At 28.0% G+C, this 17,396-nt stretch overlaps 1 protein-coding gene across 1 annotated transcript in view; it reads left to right on the forward strand.

Moving 5' to 3' along the window:
* Nucleotides 1–17,396, forward strand: part of bbg (big bang) — a 60,372-nt gene that overhangs the window by 39,060 nt on the left and 3,916 nt on the right. Inside the window, exons 6-7 of the mRNA XM_035091900.1 lie at nt 1,669–1,740; nt 15,437–16,839. Of these exons, the coding sequence (XP_034947791.1) occupies nt 1,669–1,740; nt 15,437–16,839 (1,475 nt within the window). The remainder of the gene's footprint in view (nt 1–1,668; nt 1,741–15,436; nt 16,840–17,396) is intronic.

The raw sequence follows: 17,396 nt of genomic DNA on the forward strand, positions 1-17,396 counted from the left end.
TGATTGAAACTTAAAAATAAAATAAAAGGGAATAATGACAAAGTTAAAAACCGAAACTTTTCCAGCAGAATACTCCGAAATATGGGTCCTTTATTTGGAACCGACGATAAAAGTTGAAGTGAAAAAAAGGCAAAGCGAAAAAGGAAGAAAAAAAGGGACGTGGAGACACGTTGAAGTCCGGTCATGTAATCGGTCGTTCGGATAACGGGGTCCAAATATAGTGGGCCTTGTCTTCCGAGTTCAGTCATCTCAGTTAGTGGCTCGTACTCAAGTTAACTCGTAGAGATTATTTTTGCGGTTAAGCAGAGGGAGCTTTTATAAAAGTGCAGAGAGTGAGCAACAAGAGAGTAGGAAGACACTGGCCTCGGTGTAAAGAGAAGGGGCTGCAGTACTGGAAGAGTAAGAAGTTAAGATGGTCCAGCGTGTGCACTGTGGCCAGCATCACTGCAGCCGGAGGTGATGACCTGCTCAAGGCCACCCGCTCCCAATCTCTTATAGCCTAAGAGAGTCCATGCACTCTCTTGTTCTTCTTTATCCTTATTCTTCTTCCCTTTTCTCTTCGGCTAAATGTCTCTTTCTCGGAAAATTTCCACTTCAATTGTTATTATTATTGCTTATTAATTATACAACTGCTGATGATGATAATAATAACTGACTACTGATTATTATTGGCTATTAGTTATTGATTATTATAAATGAAGATCGATTGAATAAGAGAAATCGTGCACGTTTACATACGTTCAATTGTCTTGTATATAAATTTGACCTTGGCTGAGAAAACACACGATGCACATACCAGGCGGAAACGTGCGTATACACAATCGTGTGTGCATCACTAATTGGTGATTATACGTATTCGCAACAGGCATTCAATAATGATCAGGTCAACTGGAGTCAATCACGCAGCTGTGTCCACTATATATAATATTAACAGTAGAACCATTTCTCCAATTAATTATATCCTCTAGTATTGTTTTTTTACTTCAATCGTCTTTGCTATTATACTTGAGACAAATGTTGTCATATTTGTTTTTACTCTACTTATTAAGACAGATTTTCTGCCAAATCATCTAACAAAATTTTTTTTAATCTTGCGCTAAAAAGAATTTTCGATAAAAATTACCGTCATATTTTCAGTAAAATGACGGCATCTTTAGAAAGTAATAAAAAATTTACTTATTTTTGATTAAATGTTACTTTAGTTTGAATATTTTATAAATGTTCATAATACTTTGTTTATTCGCCATTTTTTAAATTTGGTTAAAAATTAATTGCATTAATCGAAAAAAAATTATAATTTTTGGATTGGTTTATAAAAATTGCGTTTAATTCATAATACAAGGTTCAATTTTTCCAACTAAATTAAAATTCATTTGTCAAAAATTTACCTGTAATTTACATAATTAGAAACATTATATCTCGTATTATAATTAATATTAACTTCATAAATTTTCATCTTCAATCTATATATTTTTTTAAGGAACAATATTTCTTCCTGGTAATAATAATTCATTATTCTTACGGTAATACGTTTTTTCTTCTTTTGATTACTTTTTATACTGCACAATCTTGACTTATTTATTGAAATAAATTTTAAATAAAGTAAGAAAAAGAAAAAAAATACCTTGAATTTTCAACTAAAGAAAAACCTGATTTTGTATGTTGTAGTGCAAGATGAGATCGAGCGCATGAGCCGAATTTCAAAGGATCCGGAGACGACGGATAAGATCACAGATAAGAGTAAATGCATTTTTACTTTTCATTTCTCAAATCTTTCTTCTTCATTTTTTCACTTTTTTTCTGTTTGGTTGTCGCCCTTTTTCCGTTTTTTATTTTTTTGCTTGGGTCAACGTACTCACATCGATATTAGCTGTTGATGGGGTTTGCTCACACCCACGAATACCAACTGTGGGTGGTAAAGGCGAGCCATGCACAAGATTCGTTTTTTAAAGTTAATATCGATATATGAGAATACTGAAAGGATCAATTGTTATCTCATTTGGATGAGCCAACAAATAACTTTGCGCTAAGGAAAATAATCTTGATATTTTTACTTTAAATACGTAATAAAAATATCGAGGTTATTTCCATTGAACTTTCAGTAAATTTACCTAACCTACTATAATAAATCTACACTGTGAAGAAATCCTAGTAATAACGATGTAATTTTTACTGGAATTTTTATGAACTTTATTGAACTAGCACTCTAAATTTTATTTGTAAACATTTGTTTGAAAGTGTAACTACTACTTATTTCTAGTACGTTAGGTGTTGCTTTTATTATTCAAGCAATCTGAGGTGTCATGGCAGATGCACTTGTCATAAAGTCATAGCTAGAAAATGATTTTTTATGCGATTATTACTGAACTTGAACTATCAAACGAAATAAGGACAATTGGTTGAAGAATGAGGAAAATATCCGAGATTAAAAAACTACAGTGGTTTGACAGATTTTGGTCGGCCGTATGTAAAACGATAGTACTCGAGTGAGAGAGTTAGAGACATAAAAAAAAATCGCGTGCGCAAAGATCCACATACTTTTACATATCTATAATATATTTTTCCGTTCGAGATATCGTAAATAATCATTTTTAACGCAAAATTAAGACAGTTTATTTACGGCAATCAAGGTGACATATATAAATTAGTTGTTTTAAATAAGTCATGTCTATATGTCTTACTTTAAAATTAATTCTCGAATAAAATAAAATTGATTTCAATATTGAAAACAAAAAAAAATAAACAATAATAATCTATTAGGCTAGCAAAAATATTCCATGGAAGTTAGGTGCTTTAGTCATTTTATGAACTAGAATTTATGATGAAGTTTATTAAATAAACCATGAAATGGGTAATTCAAAATTATCAATAAACTCTTGTGTGCTTAAGATCATCTTCAGTTCTAAATAAATAGCTTTTTGCAGTAAAAAAAACGATTTCAAGTTGAAAATCTTATAGATCATATTAATAACATAATTTAATGATAATCTACAAGAAAATATTGATTATTTTCCCTTAATGAATAAAATTAATCTACCACGAGAGCAGCTAATTATCTATTTATTATCTGCTATAAATGTAATCCAACCCCACTAGGTATTCACTCCTATTACAAAGTCAAAAAAATGGATAAAGTTTACTAGAATTCTTGCATACAATACTTAGCTATTCTCTGTGTAAATGTGTTGATATAGAAAAGAAAGGTGCAGCTCGTGATTTTGCACTTTTACGTTGGCAGAAAAGTATCCAGATCGTTACAAAGAGCTTTCTCAAGACAGATATAAACGTGTTAACTTCATAGGTCTCTTGAGGAATCCGATATTCATCCAGCATCTAAAGGAAATAAGGTGTTAAAAGCATCCCACAAATGAAACAGCCCTAGATATTTAAACCGCGCCTCCACATTGGCCTTCAAACGTTCAGTTATCTATGCACTGTTGTGGTGAAAGTTTACGATTAGTATACTTCGCCCTCAATCCTGCTGTACGAACTTCACATTGAGATTCATGATTTAGATACATCACGAGTTGAGCTGCTATGCAGGAAACTTTTGAACTAGATCAAAACTCTTCTTGCAAACTCCTTATAGCGTGCTACAGATTTAATGTTTCGAGTTAGTTTAATCTTTCCAAGCATTCTAACGTGTTATTAAAGGATTATTGGATGTTTTCACTTCGTTAAAAATTTATGCCTTTTTTTAATCAGCAAACAAGACTCATGTTTATTATAAATAGAATTACTGATGCTTATGATGTTTTGCATAACAATCAGGATTGTTGAGAAAATTACAATTTTGATTAATATTCAGCATTATTATGATGCAATATTACTGTTATGGTAATTATTTAATGAAGTATAATTGAAGAAAGGAATCTACTGATGAGATAAGTGCCGAAAATAATTTGGCAAGTAGCATTCTTGATGAGTAAATCTGAAAAAATATTTTAAAGGTAATGGTTTTTATTAATGAATTAATACACACTTTTATGATTATTTATAAAGTTCAAATTTTACTATATAGAATTATTTTTTTTTCTTTATTTTAGTTGGAGTTATTTCATGGTTTTATGAAGAATTACGAGAGAGAAGGAAATGAGATAAATGAATCGTTTTATTCTAATCATTTTTTTTTCGTACTTGGAAGTTGTTTTAATTATATTCATGGTGGATTAATTTGGCGTTGTATTTGTGAAAAATTTAAAGCTATTTTGACGATAAATCGACGTTGATATCACAATCAATTCAAAAATAATTGTCGATATTTAAAGTATTATTAACTACTGACGACAATTTGTTTTAATTAACATTACGTCAAAATCGGAATAGACTGTGTAATTCAAACACAAAGTTAGAGTCGAATTTCAATAAATCGAGGTTCAATCGACGGTATATGTACTTTTGATTCTTAGGACTTCGACGCATTATCGACAAAAAAAATTATTTTCTAAAATAAAAAGAAACAATAAGTCAGAAATCAACTATAAAACAATCAAAACGTTTATTAAATCAATAGGAAAATCTTTATGGTAGGGCAAACGGCTGACCAGCTCAAGTCTCAGTCAAAAATTAAAAGTAAACAAATCAATCGTGCGTTGCTATAAGCTAATTCGTCAACTGTAAATGTAAAAACATAAAATGCACATATATTTTACAATATTATTAAATTCTCCTTAATCTTACTGAACTAGGAGTAATTTTAAAAATACAATTCTCCCATTTTCAATCTGGAGCAAATTTTATATCTATATATTTTAAAAAATAAATGTTAATATTAAATTATTTAACTATTTTTCGACTTATTAAATTTTTAATGCAATTTTTTAAAGAGAAATAATTTAAAAAAAAAATTAACTCAAATCCCAAATTTATTAAGCCTAATTTTAAAATACTTTAATAACATTTTTAACACAATTTTTGATGAAAGAGTAAGATGAATCAGCGGAGAATAAAATTCCAACATAATTTACATGAAATGAATGTTAATAACGAAAAAAGCAGTTACAAAAAAATGTAAACAGTTACAGTAATGAATTTTTACGTAATATTTATATACACATTTGTGAGAAATTTGTCATATTTATTAATGCACAATTAATTGCATCAATTTATTAAGATCATTTTTGATAAGAAATATAGATGCAATATAAGCTGAATGATATTAAAAAATATAATTTTTAAGAAATCCTCTTGACTGTTATTCGGTGATAATTAAAATTTATTACTTCCTCAGATAATTTGCGGTAGAAACTGGTTTGCTTTGCCTCTTCTAAAATTCATTAATACTCGTTAATTTATGCTATGTCAATGATTTTTTATATTCTTTCTCTTATTTCCTTTCCTCTATGGTCCTTTATCATGATATGTAAATACTATATGAATGAAATAGAAAAAAAAGAACTATGATTGTTTATATTTTAATTTTTTTTTCATACAATTAATGTTTGATGACTTGTCAATATGATGACATTTCAATTATTTATGACAGTACTCAGGAAAACATTAGATCATAAAATGAGCATAAAAATTGTAGGTAAAGATAGAAAAGGTGCATGATGTAATTGCGTGAATCAGAGTGTGCTGTAATACCGCGGTCTGATTACGGTAACAAAGCTTTCAGTCTTATCTTTTATGGATTGCCTTTATTCGAGTGGAATTCAAAAAATTGTTTTTTAAAGTTTTTCATATGTTATTTATGAGGAAAAGATTCAAAGTATCACAAACTGAGGAAAAAATAATAATGAATAGAAATTCTTCTAATTATATAAATGTAGAGTGAATATTAATTAAGTGAAAAATGCATACCATAAAATTTTCATCAATTAAAAAAATTATTTAACCGCGAATAGTTTTTTTTTAGTAACAATTGTAATTAATTATTAATTTATTATTGTATTAAAATAAATTAAAACAATTTAAAGAATTTTTTATGAACAAATGATTATTTGTTTTTTTTTTTATTTGTTTAACAATTAATTGTTGAAGTAAAAATTATAATTTGAGACAATCATTAAAAAAGACTTCACTTTTGTCTCTTTCACAGTTAATAAAGGTTGTTTTTCTGTAGATAATATCATGGTATCTAGGGAAAGAATGTTAGATCATGATGTTTGTGCTCCAAGAGATATATATTTGATCTTAAACATTAAGATAGGTCATATAAATCTGCAGTTTTTTCCAAAATTATTGTTGTTTTTTTTTGTATAAAATATCTCTCTACCTTCAACGACAAATTCACGAGCCATCTCTACACTCAACGGGATTCTCATCTTAATCTCTAAATGGTTGTCGTATAACGAGTCTCCAACTTGCTATTATACTAACCGGAAATTCTTTAGCAAGGTCAATAGACGTCTTTCTAGTAGTCCAAAGCAATTTTAATTAACCTGTGTCGAGTTTGAACATGATTTTCTCAAATAAAGGAAGGCAAAAAGTTGGAGATTAGAAACGTTAAAAATAAAGAGTAAAGATTCTTTCTCTTTACCAATCCATTTATGTTATTTGCTAAACTGTTTTAATTAATCCGTTGAGTGTGACATATTAATTGGAGAATGTCATGTTGAAAAACATCAAGTTTGCAGTCCAATCAACTGCACTCAAAATGACTCACTGTCAGTCAATGAATGCTTGTTGACTTGTTTCAGTGATAGCTGATTTTTCATTGATGTGCAAGATGATATTGAAAGTTTTACCGTTCCTAGTTAGATAATGAATACATTGGAAACTTAATTTTTTATAAATTAGTCATTTCAATCAAGCTAGAATTACTTTGTCGATAATAAATCTTGATTGTTTGTATCGAGGTAAACAAAAAGTATTAAAAGGCATCAATAACACCTAAATAGTAGACGCTTTCAAGTTGAAGGGACTGAAATGTCTCTGAGTGCTGAAGTGTTTTCATAATTCAAGTTTTAAATAATATTAAATTCAAGTATTATCAATTGGGCATAAAAATAGCAATATGTGCATAAATTTCTTAAAATAAATCAACAAAAATGATTCTAAATCACTGATTTTCAGTACCTACTCTATGATTAATTGAATTAGTAGTTGACTTAGCACCAAAGAATGATAAGTAGTCACTAGTTCATTAATAAGACACTGGATGTAATTATTACCTGTTAGATATTTCGTAAATTTTTGGTAATTGCTGATAGATGTGAAATCAAAGTGAGTAAGGTGGCTTCAAACAATTAATTCCCTAATGAATGAGTGAAAAATCCTGCAAATCGGTGAATGGTCATCAATCCCCAATGATCCATAGATTCACTAAAAAATAGAACCAAAATTTACTCCATTTATTAAAATTATTAATACCAAACTTTTTTTTTATTTATTTAAATTATTCAAAAAGACTTGAGAATTAATAGAAGACCAGTAAGTTTAAAAGTCAACTATTGGCATTGGTATCAGTATTCAAAGCTAGTCTTTTGAGAAATGTTACCAAAATTAAGACTTCTTTCTGTTGAAAAACAAACAATTCGTGGAATAAAGTTTTCAGAGTATTAAATAATAGAAAATGAGTTGATACATACTTGTTAACTTAAACTGTCCAAATACTTATTTCTATCATTCAGATGAAAAACTTCCAACTTTTTTAATTATATTAGAAAAAAAATTTCCAACTTCAATTTCCTTATTGTATTTCAAAGAATTTCTTATTCGGTATAAAATACGACACATTGGGAAAATAAATTAAAAAAATTTGTTACCTTCAAGAAAATTTATGAAGTACTCAATCAAAATCGAAGGTTACTTCAAAAACCCCAAGCTTGAAAAGTAAACACTATAAATTTTCAAATAAAGTTAGCAATAAAATCACCCATTTAAACATAATTAGTGTCGATTTCAAGAATTGAAACAAAAAAAAACAATATATCACTTTATTCTCTTTATGTACACTTTGTTCCAATAACTTAAAGAACTGCATTAATATTGTATTTAGCTATATACCAGGTATTACCTTGTTCTTGCTTAGATTTCATCTCTACTAGGGTATATTCAATTACAGATATATGAGCTATTATCAACGCTATTAGAACTGTTGGCCGGATGATATTAATTCTTATGCTATATAATGAAAAAGTCAGGGGACCATTAGCGACCATTCTCCGGCGTCTATCCTCCAAGTAAAGTCGGCACACGACGTTGTGAACAGACGACGGCGTGGCGGTTTAGCGACACGTTGTTCCAGGGTTTATCCCTCCTCTGTACCGGTCTCAGTATTAACCACGGAAGCTGCTTTCGACTAGCAATGTCGTTCAGTCGAACCACAGCCTCCCAGTCGACTGCCTCAGTTGCTAAGTCATGAATACCAAGTTTTGTTTGAGTGTCGACTGTGCAAGTTTATAGACTTTTATTATCATTTTAAATATTCTTCGAGTGATTTTCTGTGATATTACTGACTGATTATTTTATTTTATTCCAGTTTTATGTACTTTTTTTGTGATATTATCCATAAAAAGAAGGAACAGTATTTTTGTTACATTAGCATTTTATCTCAGGTACATGCTTTTTAAATATTCGTATTAAAATTTTTTTTCTTTTTCATTTTCTTAAGCTTTAGATAAAATTCAGTAATTTCATGTAGTTTATATAGCTAATAAAAATACAATTGGTATCATTTTTTACAATAAATATGAAAGTGGATTTATTTCATTTCTTTTCAATTCTGGTTTCGAATTTTCACACAAAAAAAAATATTTGGATGTAAAAATTAATTCATAAGGAAAATGTATTACATTTCAGGATTTTTTTTAAAAATAAATTTAGTCAAAGTTAACAATAAAATAAAGTATTAAATTAAGAAGTATACACGATAAATTAAATTATCACTAACTTTAATTATTTTAAATAGGAATATTTGATGACATATTTTAATGTTGAAAATTTTTCATTGCATTCAATTCCGGAATAACTAAATAATTTAGATTTCACTTATCTTGTAATTATGTGTATTATTTAGTAATAAAGAGTAGCTATTATATTAGATAAAGACAGCTCATCCAATTTAAAGAATTTTGACATCACTTTATTTGTAATAATAAAATGCTGGGTAACGTTTCAATGGTACTGATTATCACTAGTAAAGATTTAATCTTAATTTAATGAATAAAAATACCAATCTCTTGTGTTAAAAATTTTGTCTCAATCGAAAGTAATATTATCAGTGTAATAAAAAAATTTGGATAAACCAAAAATATTCACTAAATTGGCAGAGATTATTTTAATGGCTTTTTATCATGAATACTTGAATGATTAAATAATTTCAAATGACCGGTATTTGACTTGAATGATTGCTATGTGGTAATATAGCTATTAAAATGTAGTAATTAATATCTAATAAGACTAATAAATAGACTAGTGAATGAGCTGATAATTTATGGAAATTATGGAGATTAAACAGGAATGTGATTTTCGATAAATAAATTTTTTTTGTGTTAAAAATTCTTGTTAAAGTGATCAAAAAAATTATGTATTTTCCTTAGGAACAGATTTTAGTTCAATTTTATCGTTGAAAAAAAAATCATAATAATATAAATACATGCGTTTGCATAATAATAACAGTATGTTAGTAAAAGTAATGAAAACCATGACATATGGTAATGTAGCACCACGTACTGTGACGTAGAAATTTTAAAGATGTCAAATAAATAAAGAGAAAATTAATTGAACTGACATTTAATAAATAAATTAGCAATATTCATAAAATATGGAAATAATAATATTGAAAGCAGTAGATAAAATAAATATATATATATAATTTTACATATGTTACATATTTCTATAAGTTTAAAATTACACATATAAAGTCAAGGTAACCTCAAAGGAATGCTAGTCGGAAGTTATGGCAAACTATTTCACTATTATCAGTTTACGTCTGTAAACCTGTCGCACTTCTTTAGCTACTCTTCAAAGTCTCATACCTTCCAAATGAAAATAAATCATGCTTTTTTATGATGGAAAAAAATTGTTAAGATAACGTAAATGAGCTCAGTATTTCATTAATAGCAATTATTATTCCTTTCCCAGACTTGGAGAATTATTTTTAAGGGTAATAAATTCTTGAGTTATAAAATTTTCTGTTAATACTTATCATTTTAATATTCTTACTGCTTTCGAAATCTGCCACTATATAAACAATGAATCATATTTTTCTACTTTGAAAAATCGTGAATTTAAATGATATTAGATAAGATATAATCTATCCACTAACTCTAATATATTATTTTTTCTTTATTAGGTATGGAGCATTTTTTAGAACAAATAATAGTGAAAATATATTAATAATAAAAAGAGAAAGTTACGAACATCAACGAAATTTGACATAAAATATTTACAATTAATTATTAACTTTACTAAAAAATAATATTTAAATTTATTCAATTATCGAACGATGTATAATAATTTAGTGCAAACTATAATGAAAAAGTATTTTTTTCAAAGTCATTTATAATTTTATTGGATCAGTAATCTATCTTCTAAATGAATGGAAAAAAATTTATTGTACCTATGCAGTAAAATATTCAATAAAAAACAATAGAATGTTTATAGTTGATGTGATTTAATTTATTAATATCAACATTGAATATTCATTAGATGCCATTGAATTATATTGCTAATAATAAATGCTTAAATCTGTCTGTTAAATCTATTGAAATTATATATTTATGTTTTATTATTTATTATTATGTATGCTGTAAAAATTAATACATTAATCATAAAAAATGTTAATTATGATAAAATTTCAAAGCACTAAAAAAATTTTTTTACGAGTTAAAACAAAAAGCATTGAACTAAAAGTGATTCATTGAGGAATGCCTATTGAATTATTCTTGAAAAAATGTATAATTCAACATATTCAAAAGCAACATATTTATTTAAAGATAAAATATTGAGAAATGTCCGTCCTTGCGCGTAAAAGTATTATATTGCCACTTGGTGAAATAAAAATTGTCGTCAGATATTGACTCAGTTGTTTTTTTGCATGGATCCACTTGTGAAAGATGGTTTCCGTCGAAATGAATGTAAAGTTTAATGTTAGTTGCAAAGAATGACAATTTGACATGTATGTAGAGTCTTGGTTTTTACAATGTTCCCGACAAATCGGAAATCGCTAACATTCCTAGACCAATACTCGTCGTACTTACCTCGACCGTGAGACTATGTGTACGTTCCTTCAACCATCACAGTCATTTCATCGCAAACGAGAGACATACTTGCCAGACCTTCAGCATAAGCTAACCGACAACTTTTTTACATTAAAATTCACTGAGCTGAGATAAGCCGTTGGATCATCGATATGTGGTATATACACACAGAGAAAATAATTATTTTGAACAAGAATTCAATTAATTAAATTGATTGAACTTGAAAAAGTTATTTCTAAGTTTTTTACTGTGCTATTTTTTTTGCCTCATTCAAGTCAAAACATTGTTTATCATTTATTTGAGTTGTTTTATTTTTTATTCGTAGTTAGCTTAGGACATTGTTTGTAATGGAAAGAAAATCTTTTCAATTTATTTTTGAATTCATTATTTTAAAGAAAATAGACATTTTTTTTTCTCATCGATTTTTTTTGTATGAAAATGATTATTAAACTTAATCTAATTGATTAATTTTAATAAATTACTTTCTAACGAACTATTAACTATACTTAAAAATATTGAGCACAAATAATCCTATTAATGAGGTAATTTAGCATATAGATTAAAAATTATTATTTTTATAAGTAATTTTTATCTCAAATTGGGTAATTTTTCTTCGATATTTTTCTCCATGTACAGTTATTTGTTGATATCCTGGTAGGAACAAAGATTGACACACTCTGGACCCATTCTTGATCCAATATTGGGCCAATATAGCTTGTCTTTGTTTAATGTTGAGCTAAAAATAAGCTAAATTTTCTTCGTACTGGCAATTTTTTATCAGAATAAATAAAAAGTAAAAAAAAATTAATAATATTTTTTTCCTTTGTAATCTATAATTTAAAAAAATACTTTTACTTTAATAAGATGAAGACAAACCTTGAAGATGCAATTCATTAAAAAATTGTAATTATATTTTTCATGTCTCTTTTCAGAGTGTATTAACTTACTTGCACTTATTTGTAATTGGAATTTATATTTGTTTATTATTTTTCCTCCAAATTATAGTTATAACTATTATCTTACTGCAAATTTTGTATTATTACCCTCCACAATTGCTATAAAAGAATATTTTTTTAAGCTCTTAACAAGCAATTACATTGTTTTCTTACTTGAAGCAAATTATCAAAAATTGCAAATTAAAACAATAGACATTATTATTATGATGTTCGTGATGTGCACATTATGAGAAATTATTTTTTCATTAAAGAAAAAAAAAATAATCCAACATTACAACTTGTATAATTTTTTTGAACTTATTTGTGCCTTATAGAAACAAATATTTATTCAAAAATAAATTTGTAGTAAATGTTTTTTCAATTGTCTAGATTTTATATTGTAACTAGAACGTCATAAATAAATTCTGCTTTCATAAATTTACATAAAAAACATTCAACAAATCAGTAAATTGTATTTCAACCATAATAAATTCCTCGATAACTAAAGGACAGTTAGTTCTAACAGATCTAGTGCGACAATAAAATCATTGAAAGAGTTAAATAGTTCATGTTTATTTTATTTAATTAGATAATATACTAATAAAATGTCAGAAAAAAATATTTCGTGATAAAACAATCCATGAACTAGATTATGTTTATTGTTTAAAGAGAAAAAAGGTGTTAAATGTTTGATTACTATATTTGCTATTTAAATACAACACTTTCATTTTCTATTGATTAGAATCTCTTCTAACATTAACCCTTGCTACTGAGTTACGATTCTTATTTTTAGTTTAATTACTAAAGTCTATAAATTCTTAAACACAGTTATAATTCATGCTCAAAATGAACTAATAATAATTACTCTCAATTAATAATTATTTACTAATATTATGAATTGACTGGTAAATTTTCTGAATACAATAATTTTTTAATAATATTTTTTAAATATAAATAACTATAATGTTAATTGTGAGTCAATGACATCACTGAGAATTAATAAAATTTCACTTAAAGAATCAAAAGAATTGGTATTCACTGATTCATTCATAATTAGTCAATAATTAGCGGCAGACTTGACATTAATTATCAATGAATGAATGTTCATTTACAGTAATTTTCGCTGATTTTTTTCAAGAAAGTATAATTATCATCACAAGGATAATATCAATTTGTTAATAAATAAATAGAGTTACTGATTAACCAGTAAATATTAAGTTAACTCCAAATATTTAAAGAAATTTAACTGATGTAATTCAAGAAAGTTTAGAATCTATTATTGTTCTTCACATCTAGCCAGTTTTACGAAGATTATTATTTTCAAATCATAACCATGTTTATATATATTAATGCATCAATAAATAGCATGATGAAATTTTACCAGAAGGATCTTTAAAAAATTGTAAATATAATTTTTTATGCAGCCCAACTGATTAAAGGTATTTACAGTTATTCGATTAAAGATTTAAATTCAGATTTCATATATCGATTAAAATCTTAATAATACAGAAAAAAACATCAGTTACTTTTTTATACTCCCAACATGTTATTCTGACAATGACTAATCATGATCATATACGAATTTGACGCGAGGTTATAGCCATATACCGTAAGCAACTACCCTCGATTGAGAAACCGATGAATGTTGATAAAATCCTTAATGCAACAGGCCAGTGAATGCCACGAACCAATCGGAATATTGTCAACCTGAGATAAATATAAAATATCGCAGTGGTGACGTTATCATACAACTTATTGCGACGACCAACTGCTGGAGTCGTTCACTATTTGACTTTTTTATTTCCATAGTAACATTCCACCCATGATACCAGTAATAATTCAAGTACTAAATAAGAAACTTTTAGATAGATTACACAAATAATTCATATCGGTATATGATGTACTTATATAGTTCGAGAGAACCTAAGGGAAAAATGAAATAGTCATAGCAAAGAAAATCATGAGTTATATTGTTAGCTGCCTTTCAAAAGATGTTCATTATTTTTATTAAGAACCACTAGTGTAGCTAATTGAAAATCATCATTCATGTCTGAGTAATTGCTGATAATTTATTGATAAGAATAATATGCTATCTGCTTTTGTTACTTCATAATTTCCGTATGACTAATTGAAATTGATCAATAGATTGCTATTTATTTTTCTCAAGAATACAATTTACAATGTACTTCATCACTCAATTGGCTAAATCTTTTATGGAATTCTAATCAAAACAAAAATTCATTTACTGTTTTTTAACTATTTATTGTATTTCAATTTTGAATAATTCTTTTTTCTTGGGTATAAATAATTCTGAACCTCGGATGTTCATTAAATCTTCTTTTGAGTGAATGTTCGTCTCGTGAGATTGAGATGAACTTTGTGATAAACATTTAGTAAACTTTGAAAAATTTGTAACAAAAAATTAAAAGACAAAGCTCAAGTAAAGAATGATTTGTCAGTGTATTTTTAAATTCAATTACACCACGTAAAAGTCTAGAAAAAATTGAAGGAACGAGTGAAGATTTTTTGAAGAAGAAAATAAACATATCCCTAGTGTTCTTCAGAAAGTTCTTCTCAGTCTCACGAATCAAATAATTAGCAAAAGGACATTTAAGAAAGAGATAAAATTTAAACAATACTATTCTACCCCTTTGTCATTAGGTCAGTGCAATAAATTCATAACCATCAAGGATCCTTATCCAATCTAGTTAGCATGTAACACTTCATTTTAATTTATTTATAAATTTAAAAAATTAAAGCATACATTATTATAAAAAGGGCGGTGGAGGGTCATTGAACAATATATGTAGGTGTTTAGTAGAAAAGAAATATTTAAATGCGAGATAGCTTAATTGGTAAGAGCACCTAGTGTGCAGCCAGAAGGATCCGGGTTCGTGACCTGCTCTAAAAAAGAGTATATTTTTTTTGAAAATCAATCTGTGCATATCAAGCAATGTTTCCTTTTCTAATTTCCATATTATTACTTCATGTTGCAATAATGAATATGTAACAATTTAAGACCATTTTATTTCCTTCCCCCAAAAAGTAACATAAAATTAAAAAGATAATCCAAATTTTTATGAACCACTTTAATCACAAATTTATTTATATTTAAGTATCAATTAAAAATCATCAATTTATCAATAACATTGTCATAATAAAGATAATTATTTCATCAAGTAATGAAATTATCATCAATAATTATCGTATTTCAATTAAAAATAACATTAACGATAAAAGAACAACTTCTTGCAATTACTTGGACATTAAAGACATTCAAGTTAGGAATAAAAATGTCTAGAATTGATATCCTATGATGATATTAACTCACGAATTTTTTCTTAATTTTTACAGATACGGTAAATGGTAGGATGGACAACTGTGGAGGCGGTCAACGCCTGCCCCCAGATGGGGACGAGTTTCCCGCAGCTTATCAAGAATTTAGCGTTACTTCACAGCAGTACCAAGTGTTAGAGTCATCACGCAATAGTACTTTGACATCTGACAACGAAAGTGGAGGTTACAGTTACAAAAAAAGCACCAGTTTTCAAACAGAAAGTCGAATTTCTCAGTATATTATTCCTAGTGTCAAGGAAATGACAATCACTACAACTGAAGTAGTTGAGACTTTACCAGATGTTGAACGGAGAAATTTAAATCCTACTAATACATACTTAAGTAACTTTAGCAATAATAATAACAATAACAACAAGTCAAACAGTAGTAGTCCAATGCTTGTGTTGACAGAAAGAAAGATTGAGATTGCTGATTATTACACTAAAGATTCGAAAATCGAGATCGATACTTCTGAAAAAGATTATGTCGATTGTCCTCCTCCACCTTTGCCTCTGACAGATCCACCAAAGATGGAGAAACCTGTTCCACTCGGTAGGAGCATGTCAACTGACAGTTCATCGCGGAAGTTTTCGCTCAACGGAGATTGTCGACGTCAAGACGATAAATCCGAGAAATCGGTGAGGGATAAAATCGCTATGTTTTCATCTCAGAGCAATCTTGAGGCGCCACTCTTTCCAGCCAATCCGATCACGAGTATCGTGACAAACTTTAACAGACGACTCTCCAAGTACAAGTCCTCAGAAGATTTCTTTAGCGAGGAGAAAAGCTGCAGTCAAAAGGACAAATCGAAAGTATTTTCAGACCGTACAATCAGCTCTTGTGACTTAACAGAGTCTTCATCAAATAATAAATCTGATTTCCTTTATGAAAAATATGTTGATCGACCGCCAGTTCCAGTACGATCGACACCTTTAGAAGAGTTCAATAATAAATCTACTTTTAACTTAAGAAATGTTACATCTAACTCTGAGTCAACAACCCAGAAATCATCAAATTCAAGCTTTTTTGCTGACATTAAGCCAGTTGGGAATGGAATAAAAACACCAATCTCTTCTAGCACGTTGTCTTTATCTGATAAGAAAGAAGATGGAGTTCCAGTCACGAAAACGACAATGTCTTTAACGAGAGCAACAAGTTTCTCAGGAGGAGTTTGTTCTAACGGTGAACTCTCACCAATTAACAATGGTCAAATCTCCAGAGCTAATTCTGTTGCGTCCACGTTTAAACGTACGAGTGAGGATATGAGAAGAACAAGTCTGAATCAATTGATAGAACAAAGGAGAAAAAGTATTTCAAAATTGAGAGGACTTGTTATTCCAGAGAAAGATGCCGTTCTTGTTGATAAACCCATCATTGATTTACCGGAGATCAAATCTAGAGATTCTATTCTTGTACAACAGGTAATTGGTCAATTCATCCATGCTTTGTCTCTATAAATTTATTATTGATATAGATGTATTAATTATTTATGTGTAATATATCTCTTCTTTGTTCTTGGTTAAATATTTTTACAACAAAAGAAACGGACAGAAAAAATATTGACTGGAGACCGTTGTTTTCTTTTGATATTATTGATGCATGTAAATAAGTTCGAAACAAATTTTTTTTATTGCTTTTGGAATTTCACGAAATATTTGTTTTGAAATTTCTGCATTATCATCAGTGTTAATAATATTGGGATGTTTAAAAAAGTCCTAAACTTACTTTTCTTAAAAATTTTTTCATAATATTCAGAGAAATAATGACCACCTGTCATGACTACTTGGAGTATATTTTCAATAGATGATCTGTTTTTATTTCAAAATAAATATACATGACATGGTTTAAGTGTCAAAATTGGAAAAAGTGTTATCTTTACTTCCCATACTTTTTAAAGTGCTTTATTTGCTTGCTAGAAATATCACTCATAAATTATTAATCTCAAAAAATTTTACACTTTTTCTGTTCAATAAAATCC

Source organism: Chelonus insularis, unplaced genomic scaffold, assembly GCF_013357705.1.
Source record: "Chelonus insularis isolate UGA/USDA-ARS -01 unplaced genomic scaffold, ASM1335770v1 contig_89_pilon, whole genome shotgun sequence".
NCBI lineage: Eukaryota > Metazoa > Arthropoda > Insecta > Hymenoptera > Braconidae > Chelonus > Chelonus insularis.